Source organism: Budorcas taxicolor, chromosome 12 (assembly GCF_023091745.1).
Source record: "Budorcas taxicolor isolate Tak-1 chromosome 12, Takin1.1, whole genome shotgun sequence".
Lineage (NCBI taxonomy): Eukaryota > Metazoa > Chordata > Mammalia > Artiodactyla > Bovidae > Budorcas > Budorcas taxicolor.
In genome coordinates, this window is record NC_068921.1 from 68839531 (window position 1) to 68853918 (window position 14388).

General features: G+C 42.7%; 1 protein-coding gene across 1 annotated transcript in view; it reads right to left on the reverse strand.

The window, feature by feature from the left end:
• The window catches only part of DCT (dopachrome tautomerase), a 37986-nt gene extending 25813 nt beyond the window's left edge, over nt 1–12173 (reverse strand). The window contains exons 1-4 of the mRNA XM_052650274.1: nt 11879–12173; nt 2514–2813; nt 392–492; nt 97–263 (exon numbers count right to left, since the gene is read on the reverse strand). Of these exons, the coding sequence (XP_052506234.1) occupies nt 97–263; nt 392–492; nt 2514–2813; nt 11879–12173 (863 nt within the window). The remainder of the gene's footprint in view (nt 1–96; nt 264–391; nt 493–2513; nt 2814–11878) is intronic.
• Nucleotides 12174–14388: the final 2215 nt, after the last annotated feature.

Sequence of the window (14388 nt, forward strand, 5' to 3'; positions counted from 1 at the left end):
ACACATTAGAAACAGAATTGTAAAGTGACTGTCCATCTCTCAGACATGAGGAAATATGGTCTCTTGGATTTGCACAGCAGGTACCCATGTCATTACCTGTCACAGACAATCTCCCAGCTGGAGAATCGAGAGTTCTGACTAATCAGAGTCGGATCGTCTTGCCTTGCTGCCCCAAGCAGCTGGTCTGTGCACACGTCACACTCGTTCCTGCCGGTGGCAAAGTTCCAGTAGGGCAAAGCGAAGGACTCGTTGCCAGTAAGGCGCTAAAAGCAAAGGGCATGACCAGACATTCAATTCATGTCATCAGAAACAACAAGAAAATGAAGGAAGCAAAGACTTAGACGGGTCTTGCCCAAATACATAGCAAAACTAAAAGAAACTTTTGACCAACCTGGAGATCCCTTTCCAGCCATAACAAGTGGTACCGGTGCCAGGTAACAAAGGCAGGTCCTTGGTGTGAGAAATCTATAGCCTTGTATGGGCGCCCTGGTCCTAAAACAATTGGGAAACATGTTAGAGGTCACAGAATAGAATTTTTTAATGTGAACCTTACCTGGGATGCTCTGGAGAGCCAGTAAGTCCATGATGTTTTAGTCGGAAAACAACTGGACTTTTTAATTAATTAATTTTTATTGAAGCAATAGCTGATTTATAATGTTTCAGGGAAAGCAAAGTGATTCAGTTTGCTGAATGCGTGTGTGTGTGCGTGTGCACGTGCACACACGCATGCACACGTTCAGTCATATTCAACTCTTTGGGACCCCATGGACTGCAGCCCGCCAGGCTCCTCTGTCCATGGGATTCTCCAGGCAAGCAGACTGGAGTGGGTTACCATTTCCTTCTCCAGGGGATCTTCCTGACTCAGGGAATGCACCTATGTCGCTTACACTGGCAGATTCTTTACCACTGCACCACCTGGGAAGCACATATATATATTTTTCTTCTTTCTCGTTGTGGTTTATTATAAGATATTGAATATAGTTCCCTGGGCTATACAATAGGATCTTATTGTTTATCTATTCATATTTTATATACAGCAGTGTGTGTCTGTTAATTCCAAATTCCTAATTTATCTCCCCACCCACCTTTCTTCTTCAACCATAAGGGAAAACAGCTGTTTTTGTCATTTATTCCTCTGAAAACAACAACCACAACAAAACAATCTCAGAAGCAAATAGCACTTTCAGGATAAATTCTCCTTCATCTCTTGAAAGTCTGATGGTCAGCAGAGATTCGGAGAAACTCAGGTTATCTTAAGAGCTCCTGTTATAAATTTAATTTAGAAGCAGTGCTTCAGGAAGATAAAATAAGAGTATCCCAAAGAACAGATCATTAAGATCTAAATGAAATATATTTTTTAAAGACTTTTTCTAACCTATTCCTTACAAATGCCTGCATTTATAGGGAGGGATTAATGAATAACAAAGGAACTTCAACTACACTTAGTCTGAATTCAGCATTTGGAACCAAAAGGAACTTTCACGGGTTTTGCCTCAGCCATCAATCAGTTACAACTATTAGCTGACAAGCATGGTTGCCGAGACCAGAAGAGAGGAAAAATACATTCAAACCAATTTGGCTGGCCTCTGGAACTGCCAATTTTAGTGAAAAGCTTTGGGCGATTTAATGACCTCCTTACTGCCTTTCCAATCCTTCTTCTCTGTCTCATAACAGCTTTTGATGGTTATGTAGAAACTTGAGCTAACTTTAGTTCTTTTTCAAAGTCCCCATAATAACTACAGAGAGATGAACAGACATGAATATAAATTTAATTCCTAGATGCAACCAGAAACTATAGTTTTCTTTTCCTCTTGAGAGACTACCCTCTCATAAAGCAAAAATTTTTCAGAGTGATGACAGGAAAACTATAAAGGTTTATAGCCAGAAGAGCCTCCGTATCTGTCGATACAGAAAGACAGATGCTTACCTGTGAGGCAAGTTTTTGAAAGACCCACACTGAGGGGAAAAACTGCTGTTGCTGCTGTTGGCTAGGCAGCCCTTTGTAAATGTTTGAACGCAGAACAAAGTTTAAAGTTCTCAAAACAAAATGAGGAGGGGGAATGAGCAGTAAACACAAGGGTTGTGCTGTGCTCAGTAGCATCTGACTCTTTGTGACGCTATGGACTGTAACCCGCCAGGCTCCTTTGTCCATGGAATTCTCCAGGCAAGCATACTGGAGTGGGTTGCCATCCTCTCCCCAGGGGATCTTTCCAACCTAGGGATGGAACCCAAGTCTCCTGCATTACAAGCGGATTCTTTACTGCTGAGCCACCAGGGAAGCCCAAACACAAGGACAGATTCCAAATGAGAATCTTACTATTCAAAGTGAGCTCTCTGTCTTCACTCACCCTAACCCCAACGAGGAGCCTCAAAAGTGAGGATAATTGCAAATAGAGCACGATTTCAGAACGCCTGAGTCTCCTGTGGCTCCTGCATTGGCAGGCAGATTCTTTACCACCGAGCTACCTACGACGCCCCTAGGATTCCTTAAGGTAAAGGGGGGGAAAGCTCACCTAATAATGTATCTCTGACGGAATAATAATGGAGCCACACAAAGAAATCGTAAATGCTGCAGTTGGCGATCTGTGGTTGGGTCCCATTGGGCCCCAGGAGGCCCAGCCAGTGTTGCGTGGTGATCACGTAGTCGGGGTGTGGAGTGTACTTTGCGAGGTCTAAGGCGCCCAAGAATTGCTCCCTCTCTTGAGGGGTCAAGGAATGGACATCTTGCCGGACAACCAATGGTTTCTTCTGATCGCATCTGGGGCCGGTCCAGCCAAACCTGCAGTCTCCACAGTTATAGCCGGAGAAGTTTCCTAGTGCATTTGAGAAATTAAGGGAAAGATGGAAGAAGAAGTAAGCTTATATAGCTTGGAAGAAATTTCTGGAGTAGAAAGGAAGAGAAGGTCGGTTGTCTTTCCTTGCGCTCTGCTTGAAATGTTTGTCTCTCCAAGGGGACTGAACACCAGAGAGTTTCTAGAAATATTCCCAGCAAAGAAACAGGACATGAAACGAATTCCATGGTGTTATGCGCTGAATTAAATCCCCACCAAATTCATATGCTGACGTCCTAACCCCTAGCACTTCGGTGGCTAATTTTGGAGATAGGGTCTTTTTAAAAAGTAAGTTAAAATGAAGACACTGTGGTGGGGCAGGGAGGGGGTTGTGGTTGATCCAACATGACTGGTGTCCTCATAAGAAAAGGAAATTTGGACACAGAGAGGGGTGTCTGGACACAACAAGCCAACAAGAGAGACCTCAAGACGCACACCCTGCTGACACCTTGATCTGGGATGTCAGTCCTCCAGAGAGAATGAGTTTCTGTGTGCCACCCAGTCTACGGTCCTTTGTTATGGAAGCCCTGGGAGACTAAGACAAGTGCTGCCATCTGTTCCACTCATGGATCATGTCAGGTGTCCCTTCCTGGGGCGGAGCTGCAGCCTCAAATGTCATCACTGCTGGGCCCCTCTGCCCTGAAGCACATGCAGAAGGTTATTGATCTACAGAAGGAAGAGAATATACACCAAGCTAAAGGGGGAATGAAAATAAATAAACTGATTTCCAGGAATTTAGGTGAAATCCAACATTTAAAAAGCTGGTTTATGTTACGAAGGAGACAGAGTTAAGATCAAATCAATGGAGGCTGGCAGGTCATAAAGGTGAATTAGTGGCCCTAGTGTCAGAAAGTGCAAATCACTGCAGGGTTGCCCATCTCTGCACTAACTGCTCCTCCATTTCATCATCTCAGGGACCAAGTACTAGTCATACCAAGCTCCGGGCCTCTTTCTGTTTAGCGTCTAAAATTGAAATTATTTTAGGGTGACTTTTCCCTGTTTAGCCTTGATTATTGCATTTGGGCTTCCCTGGTGGCTCAGACAGTAAAGAATCTGCCTGCAATGCCAGAGAGACCACAGTTCAACCCCTGGGTCGGGAAGATCCCCTGGAGAAGGGAATGGCTACCCACTCCAGTATTCTTGCCTGGAGAATCCCCATGGACAGAGGAGCCTGGTGGGCTACAGTCCATGGGGCCACAAAGAGTCAGACATGACTAAGTAACTACACTTTGACTTTCACTTTCATTGCAGTTGGTATGACCAGCACCTCATTCCTTAGGTAGTGATAAGTTAAAGAGTAAACACTTAAATATTGTTTGTGTGTTGAAACAAAAGAGAGCAATAACTTATCTCCTAGGGGTTGTGGGAAACATTTAATGTACCAGCTCCCTGTCTTCTCCTCCTCCTCTTCCTCCCAGATCTTTTTACTTGCTCTTCCGTTTTGAACACTTTTCCCTCACAGTCTTCCTACCTTCCTCTTCACCTGGTTTAACTATTCCTCCTTTAAGCTGCACAATGAGCTCTCTACAAGGACACTAGAAGGCAATTATCCTGCTGCCTAGGCCTATGCTGGGCCTTGGACGAATGAATCTTCATTTAATAAATGAAAGGAGCAAAAAGCCAAATCATCTCAATGGATGCTTTAAACATCTTACAATTTTATTTGCCATTTATACGTCAATAAAGTTGAAATTAAAATTTTTTAATTAAAAAAAGGATATAAAAAGCATGTAACAGATGGATTCAATAATTCTCAATTTTCTTCTTCCTTTCTCTCCCTGTCCTTGTGAATCAGAAGGAAAAGCAGGCCCTGCAAGTAATTTTGATAAATTGCAAGACCAAAACAGATGTAAGTAAAACATACTATGACCATGGTAAAGAGAGGGTTAGGGCCCAGAACCCTCCTTGCTATGCAGGGGACACAAGTCCAATCCCTATTTGGGGAACTAGGATCCCACATGCCGAGGAGCAACTAAGCCCGTGAAGCATAACTGCTGCTACTAAGTCGCTTCAGTCGTGTCCAACTCTGTGCGACCCCATAGACAGCAGCCCACCAGGCTCCCCCGTCCCTGGGATTCTCCAGGCAAGAACACTGGAGTGGGTTGCCATTTCCTTCTCCAATGCATGAAAGTGAAAAATGAAAGTGAAGTTGCTCAGTCATGTCTGACTCTTCATGACCCCATGGACTACAGGCTACCAGGCTCCTCCGTCCATGGGATTTTCCAGGCAAGAGTACTGGAGTGGGGTGTCATTGCCTTCTCCAGTAGCATAACTAGAGAGTCTGTGCTGCCACAAAGAAAGATCCCACATGACACAGCGAAGAGTCACAACTAAGACCCAACGCAGCCAAATAAATATATAAAAATATAGAAAAGAGGGTTATTTGGATCTCTAAAGGAAAAGAAAATTTTCCAACAGCATGAAAACAAAATGAGCATGTGTCCTGTATAAAAAAAATACTGTCTGCTATTTTTCGATGGTTAAAAGAAATGTCCTTAAAAATATCATAAATAGGAAGAATTTGAGGGAGGTAGTCCTATGTTCTTTGTAATATACAAAATATTTTACCTACCCTTGTGTGCGTGCATGCTAAGTCGCTTCAGTCGTGTCTGACTCTTTGAGACTCTATGGACTGTAGCTCACCAGGCTCCTCTGTCCATGGGATTCTTCAGGCAAGAATACTGGAGTGGGTTGCCATGCCCTCCTCCAGGGAACCTTCCCAAGCCAGGGACAGAACCCAGAGTTCTTATGTCTCCTGCACTGGCAGGTGGGTCCTTTACCACTGGCGCCACCGCAGAAGCCCCTTACCTACCCTTACTTAGCTTTATTTGCATTTTCCTGTTTCAACACCAAAGGAAAAAATAAGTTTAAGTTAATAGTTCAAAGGAAAAATTCTACTAGTCCCAAGACTGAAAATCAAGTTTTTGAACAGTTTGCATTAAACATTAAAATTTGTGTTGATCACTTAGGTGAAGCTATTAAATATAAATTATTTAATCAATACTTATTCAATGGCTACTACAGTATCAGATGTTATGCAAGGTACTTCAGTCTTCATGGAGCTTGGAGTCTATCTATTTTCCCTTGGGGTGCCTACTATAATTGAATAATATCTATTTTTAAAACATCTTAATTGAAATACATCCCTTCACTTTCGCAGTTTCTAATGGAACAGAGGGACTTCCCAGGTGGTGCCAGTGGTAAAAAACCTGCCTGCCAATGCAGGAGACACAGGTTCCATACCTGGGTCGGGAAGATCCCCTGGAGGAGGGCATGACAACCCACTCCAATATTCTTGCCTAGAGAATCCCCATGGACAGAGGAGCCTGAAAGACTACAGTCCATGGGGTTGCAAAGAGTTGGACATGACTGAAGTGACAGCAGCGGCATAGGAGCAGAGTATTTTTTGAGAAGTGATTGAACAAAATGCATGTGAAGAATACTAAATACCCAAACTTCCAGTTGTTTCCCTAAGGCCAGATGATCAGACGTGACAATGCAGTTACAATTCTACAACAGGAGAACAACTGCTTCCTTCTAAATGCTAAGAAATAGCATGCACAAATTTTGAAATAATAAATTCAATACATTTTTAGATTTAAAGGAATAAAATTTGTCTTTGAATTTTGGTATCTCATTATTAAAATTGAATAATTCATGACCTAGGCCATGAGTTTTAAGATCTCTGCATTTTCTCTACCAATATTCATTTTGGTTGCTAGAAACTAAATTACCAATAACTGTCTCCCTCATTCATTTACTCAACAAATAATTTATTAGCATCTATTACCTAAAGAAAGGTCAAAATTAAACAGTCCCTTCTCTGCACACCCACATATTTATGTACATTCATACAACTGCCACACTTGATTACTATGGACTTGACCTCTCAAAACCTGTCCTATTGGAATAAAGGGTTCTTACAGGAAGCAATCATGGTAACATAGAGCAGTACTGGTACATAGTAAGTTCTATATGAAGCATCACCATTACTAGTTTTACAAGTTACCACTGATCAAATCTCATAGTCTTCAAGTATTTGTTTTCATACCTGTCTTACTCAAGCAGCACATTTGGACTATCAAAAATCACGTTGGGGTTTTCACCTTAGTATCTGAAGGACCTAACATAAATGGTGCTAAATAAACATTGGTTAGGTGGTTGATGAAGGAGTCATGAATAACTGAATAAAAGGCATTAAGTGCTACAGGATATAAATATAAATCAGGCTCGGTGCCTTCATCTAGTGGAATGAGGAACATGAGTGCGATGAAATATCAACACCAGCCTAACGATGGGAAACGTGAAAACAAGAATTAACTGAGCACCGTGGATGACAGAAGATGAAATGATTCATTCTGACTCAGAAGATCAGAGATGGTTCACAATTGTGTTGAACAAAGCCATCTCTTCTCACAAAGCCCAAGTTGCCCCCGAAAAGCAATGCAGAAATGCTAATAAGAAAGTGTTTGTGTGGATTTGAGCTCACCTATTACCTAGAAATGTATTTGACTTTTTAAAAATCCCTTTCCCAGCATGTCTCAGAGAAAACACACCCCACAGCTCTGCAGTCAGCTCTCTTTCATATTTGTGCTTCTAACCCTGGTCTAAAGAATTTGTTAAAATATTGAAGACAACAAAAAATGCAGTAACATAAAACCTTACCACACAAAATGTTTATTTCTTTAACTTAGATTTCCTAGCAGTCCCTCACATTAATTTAATGAGTTGAGTTTCTCCATTAATCCACCAACAGCAACAGTTGAAAAAAAAAAAAAAAAAGGAGACCTTTTAGGAAGGATTGCATTATCTCACTGGGGAATGGAGAGAGAAAAAGTAAAAGATCCCTAGATATCAGTCTATCTGTTATTTAGTATGTCTTTGAGCAAAAATGAAATTTAAAAAGACAAAGTCTTATACCTACCTAGGACCAGGATAAAAATGGAAAAAGAATGAGAACAACGAAACAGTGCATGTTCCCACATGAACCACATCAGCTCAACCTCCAAAGGCTATTAGACTAAATAAGTTTAAAGACCACCGATTAGTGAATTTACAAGGAGCCTAAATAGCCTATTCCTTTTAATTAGAGATTCTATTATATTAATAACAATACTTTGCACTCACATGAGGCCTTTCATCTACAGAGCTCAAAAGAATTTTACAAGTGTGGTTTCATCATTATCCCCATTTTAGAGATTGGAAGATGGAGGCACTTAGTTGTACGACAAGAAATTCTCAGACAATTGTTCAAAAACCATTTGGTGCACGTGTTTTTCAAAAGTCCAAAGACACAGCTGCAACTAGTCTTTTCTCAGGAATGCCAATTGGCAGGTGAGATTTGGAAGGTGAATCGCTGATGCCAAGATCTCCTGAAATTAAGCTCTTCTTGAAAATTAAGCTCAATAATTTTTCAGTTTGAAATTATCCCCACAGAGAATACAAAAGTTCTCTCTAGAGAATTTGAGTACATAATTTAGGGGTTTTTCCCATCTGAGTTTGCATTTATTTATTTTTATTGAGCTAAAATCCTTTACCAACTTCAAGATCGTGGAGACTATGGGTGTTTTCTTTTTTTATTGTGCTAAGAATACTTTACGTGAGATCTACCCTCTTAACACATGTTTAATTGTTTAAAACATTACTGTTGACTCTACGTACAGCGTACAGAACTCTAGATCTTATTCATCTTGATTAACTGAAACTTTATGGCCTCTGATTACTAAATCTTTATTTCCCCTCCCTCCCAGCTCCTGGTAACTACCATTCTGTTCTTTGATTATATGAATTTGACTATTTCAGATGCCTCACGTACGTAGAATTATCCAGTATTTGTCTTTCTCTGGCTGACTTATCTTCTTAGCACAATGTCCTCAAGGTTCATTCATGTTGTTACATACTGCTGAATTTCCTTCTTTTCTAGGGTTGAATAGCATTAAATTGCAAATACATACCATCTGACTAGGATGCAAAGAAATTGGAACCCTTGCACACTACTGATGGAAATGCAAAATGATGCAGCTGCTGTGGAAAATACTATGAAGGTTCTTCAAAAATTAAAAATAAAACTACCATACAATCCAGCAATCCAATTTCTGAGTATTTATCCAAAAGAACATAAATCAGGATCTCACAAAGATATTGAGATTCCTATGTTGATTTCAGCATTATTCCCAATGACCAAGATGAAGAAACAATCTCAATGTCCATTAAAGATGAATGGTGTGTTTATCTTTCCATGGAATTAACAAAATTCCAAGGTCATCAACAGTCTTGTTGCTAATCTACATTTCATTAATAAATTTGAGGTGACACTAGAAGAATCTCTTGCCAAAGAATTTTGAGGTTACGGCGGTGGTGGGGGGTGTACTTTGGGCACTGAAGATCAGGTTTAACTTCTGAAGACTGCCTCCTAAATCATGAAGAAATTAGCCTAAGAAAGCAAGCAATTCACTCTTCAGGGAGAATAAGCTGAAAAAACATGTGTCTTGCTTTGGGGCATATGACACATCACAGTGATTATTGGATATACGAAATACCTGTCCAGCCCAATCACTAAGGACTTAGTCTGGTGTCCTGTGACTCAAAGAAAAAGACCATCTAGCCAACATAAGTGCAGTCAATCCAAAGATGGGATGGAAAGAGCTATGGTCCTGAATGAGTCTAGACAGATCAAATCCTGGAGGAGGGAGACAAGGGGTTCTAAGAGACAGTCCTGGTCTTGACTATGGCTGGAGAAGGAGACCATACACCCTGCTTTCTTTGAATGGTCTACAGATATGACATGTCCTTCTGGACTTACAGGTCAGGCCCTGTTTCTGGCCCACTGCCTTCTTAGGTATGTTTGCCTAAGAAGCTCAGGTGGCACAGTGGTAAAGAATCCACCTGTCATTGCAGGAGACACAGGTTCAATCCCTGGGTCAAGAAGATCCCCTGAAGTAGGAAATGGCAACCCACTCCAGTATTCTTGCCTGGAAAATCCCATGGACAGAGAAGCCTGGTGGCTCCTACAGTCCATGGGGTAGCAAAGAGTTGGACACCAATGAGCGATTGAGCACACACATCCTCCTGAGAACATTTTGAAAGTAGGTCACTGTGACCCTAAGTTACTGCCACTTCTAGAGGGAATATTTGTAAGTACTCCCTTGGGACAAGGAGATTGCAATTATCTCTTCTATTCTGCCACCTCTGATTCCTTCCATCTCACTTTAAAAAATTAAAAAAACTTCCTAGTCAGGTCAGATAGTGACGTGTGTGCATGTACTCAGTTGCTCAGTTCTGACCGACCCTTTGGGACCCCATGGACTGTAGCCTACCAGCCTACCTCTGTCTATGGTTTTCCCAGGCAAGAATACTGGAGTGGGTTGCCATTTCCTTCTCCAGGGGATCTTCCTGACCCAGGGATTAAACCTAGGGCTCCTGCATTGGCAGGTGATCCTTCACCACTGCATCACCCAGGAAGCCCAGGCATGGGCAGCAATAAGCAGAGTTAACGGTTATACCTGAGTTCCTAATGTCTTCTGCTGCCAGGATTCCATAAAATGGAGATTCCCAAAGTTTCTAACTTGTGGCACTCCATCATTGACTGACCTGGAAATAAGCTTTCTAGAAGAATTTTTTAGTCACCAACAAAGAAGTCACTGTGTAGTGTGGTTTCCAATCCCACAAGTAATATGAAATCTGCTGCATCTCATTAGACTGAAAAACAATGAGAATCTATGAGATAATGTCTACAGAAGCAAGTGCTCAATTAGATTAGAAAAAAATGAATAGTATACATTTAACATGCTATTACAAACATTTTGTCACAATTAATACCCCAAGACAAAACTAACAAGTCCTTTGAATTACAGAATTAACAATACGACTATAAAATAATGATGATAAAGCCAGATTTTTTCCTTTTCCATTATGGTTTATTATACAATATTGAATATAGTTCCCTGTGCTATACAAAGGGCCTTGCTTGTCCATTCTGTATTTAAAAAATAGCTTCAGAATTTTCAGTTAGAAATCTGATCTCATTCTTGCATCAACATCACAGCTCTTTGTACATTTTCTTAGTTTACCTTTCTATGTCCTTACATAGCTCAGTTATCTATATTCTCCCATGTTCTAGCATCATATAACATCAATAAAAACATATTTTAAAAGGAAAACCTCTTAGGCAGCTGGACACTGTGGAACAGTTTCCAAGGGCTTTGCTAAAGTTGCTGCCTATGTTTTCCTGTGTGTGTTTCACATGCCCTGCCAGCCTTTGAGTGTTATCACTGCCGTGCATGTTTGCTGAACACTGGAGGGGAGCCCCACTAAAGAGGATTTGAGAAGGCTCAGAAGAGCGGGAGAAGTAAGAAGTGCACAGAGATTTAAAAAAAAAAAAAACAGGTAATAAGAGAGACCAAGGTCTGAAAGAGGGATACTGCATAAATTCTGAAATGCTCACATCACACCCAGACAGGAGTGAAAAAAGCCATTGTTATCTAAAAACTAGCCTCCCTTCTTCAGCTTTGTCCGTCCATCTCACCAAGGATGGCAAAGTTACAAGCCAGTCATAACCTTCACGAGCAAGATATATCCTGCTTGAGACCTGTTCAGATCGTCAGAAATGCTGAGACTCGAACTTCAGAACACCTACCCCCCCACGTCCGTCTTACCGATGCCAAGAATCACCCGCCCTCCCTCTTCAACAAGTGCAAACCCATCTCAGAAGGAGAGGGCACTGAATCCATCTTGAAAGGACTTGCTCTGAGTTTCAAAGCTGACTCTGGGGCTCTTTGGCTTCCCTCGCCAACAGACAAGTCCATGGTGTGCTGGCACGTGTTCATAGAACCAGCGTGTCCCACAGAATATTTATTTAATTCTCATAACTAGATCTACTAAAGGGTGTGCAGAATATACCCAGACATCAGCCTTACTCAATGCCAATGGACCAACTTGGGTTGCCTTTCAAAGCCTAGGCTGAGCATCTCTGCCTTGGAAGGGGTTCCTCCCTCAGGGGGCCAGCCCCACCCAACTGGGCGCATGCGCACATCCGCCTGCCTGCTCACCTGTGCACCTGCAGGTCCGGTCGAAGAACTTCCGGGGCCATCGCTCGCGGTCGTCCTGGTTGCGCAGGACGTAAGGACCGCTCCAGGGCCTGGTGTCGGTCTGCACCTCCGCGCACTGGCCCCGGCCCTCCTGAGAGCCGCAGACGTTGGCGGGGTCGGCGCCCAGCGGCGGGCAGCATTCCTTGGCCCGCAGGCTGCCCACCGTCATGCAGACCCGGGGAAACTGCGCCCGGGCCCCAGACGGGAGCGCACAGCCCAGACAGCCAAGCAGAAGCCCCCACCCAAGGGGGCTCATGGCTTTAGAACCGGGAGAACTCTCTCTCTCGCCTTCCACTCCTTGCTTCTCTCCAGCTTTCTCCTGGTCTTCCACTCGGGCTCTTGAGCATTCACCCGCTTTTTGATTTGGGGGAAATTTACGTTTTTAGGGGGTATATTTTGGATCTGCCTTCTATTCCTCTCCTCTTGAAAAAAAGACCCACAAAAATTACAGAGCCCACATGTGTGCTCGTGTGTACATGCACACACACAGAAGACTTTATGTGATGCAAACCGCTAAAACGAATTTCATTCCATCAGAAGCTCCTCTAACAGCCAGATTTAATGAGGGGAGCGCTTCTCGCCGCCTTCCCCGGTTAAAACAGCCTTTGTCTAATTGAGTTAATTGACGGAGCGCTCCAGTCATACTACTTATTATACTGGTATTTCTGAACCCCCTCCTTCCCTCCTTAGTCCATGACTTTAATTGCCTTGAACTCAGTTCAAAAGCCAAATGCCGTGCTGCCTTTATTCTGTCTGGCTTGCCAAATCACGGGGCCTGGTGGGGTTTGTGTAAGGGCTGGGAGAAGCCTTCATTAGCAGGATTAGTATTAGACAAATCCCCATCGTTAGCACATGACCCAGAGCGCACAATGAAGTAGATAAAATATCTGGCTTTGTTTCAAGAGGGCAAAATCATCTTCATTATCTGGGCTTACGTGCTCTGGCCAAGCTTGTGACCTCAGACTTCCTAGGGAGTCAATAGATGCAGTGAGCTTGTCGTCAAAAGCCCTTCAGAGATCAACCCCACTGCTAACAGCCGTTCACTCCTGACTGCCCCCTTACGTACTTCCCAAGACCACTACAGGCTGTCACACAACTTCACAAATAAAGAGACACTTATTGAGGGCTGAGGTACAAGGAATTGCTTTGTTTCACAGTTCACAATGAGGGATCCTCTTCTCTCCAAAGAATAAGTCCTATTCTATTCAGGGCTTCCCAGGTGGTGTTAGTGGTAAAGAACTGCCCAGCAATGCAGGAGACTTAAGAGAAGTGAGTTCGACCCCTGGGTTGGGAAGATCCCCTGGAGAAGGAACTGGCAACCCACTTCAGTACTCTTGCCTAGAGAACCCTGTGGACAGAAGAGACTGGTGGGCTACAGTCCATGGGGTCACAAAGGGTTGGACAGACTGAAATGACTTAGCACCCATTCTATTCAGCGCATCTCTGCAGCAGGGTTTTCTTCTTAAACACATAAAGTGCCATGTCACGCATGCTTCTTGGAAGGAAAGCTATGACAAACCTAGACAGCGTACTAAAAAGCAGAGCCATTACTTTGCCAACAAAGGTCCATATAGTCAAAGCTATGGTTTTTCCAGCAGTAGTGTTCAGAGGATATGAGAGTTAGTCTATATATAAGGAAGGCTGAGTGCCAAAGAATTGATGCTTTCCAACTGAGATGCTGGAGAAGACTTCTGAGAGTCCCTTGGACTGCAAACAGAAATAAAACCAGTCAATCCTAAAGGAAATCAATCCTGAATATTCACTGGAAGTTCAGTTCACTCTCTCAGTCATGTATGACTCTTTGCAACCCCATGGATTGCAGCACACCAGGCTTCCCCATCCATTACCAACTCCCAGAGCCTGCTTAAACTCATGTCCATTGAGTCAGTGATGCCATCCAACCATTTCATCCTATTATCCCCTTCTCCTCCTGACCAATCTTTCTTAGCAACAGGGTCTTTTCTCATGAGTCAGTTCTTCATATCAAGTGGCCAAAGTATAGGAGCTTTAGCTTCAGCATCACTCCTTCCAATGAATATTCAATGTTGACTTTCTTTAGGATTGACTGGTTTGATATCCTTGCAGTCCAAGGGACTCTCAAGAGTCTTCTCCAACACCACAGTTCAAAAGCATCAGTTCTTTGATGCTCAGCTTTCTTTATGGTCCAGCTCTCACATCCATACATGACTACTGCAAAAGCCATAGCTTTGACTAGACAGACCTTTGTCAGCAAAGTAATGTCTTTGCTTTTTAATATTCTGTCTAGTTTTGTCACAGCTTTTCTTCCAAGGAGCAAGTGTCTTTTAATTTCATGGCTGCAATCACCGTCTGCAGTGATTTTGGAGCCACCAAAAATAAAGCCTGTCACTGTTTCCACTGTTTCTCCATCTATTTGCCACGAAGTGATGGGACTGGATGCCATGATCTTTTTCTCTCACCTCTTTCACTTTCATCAAGGGGCTCTTTAGTTC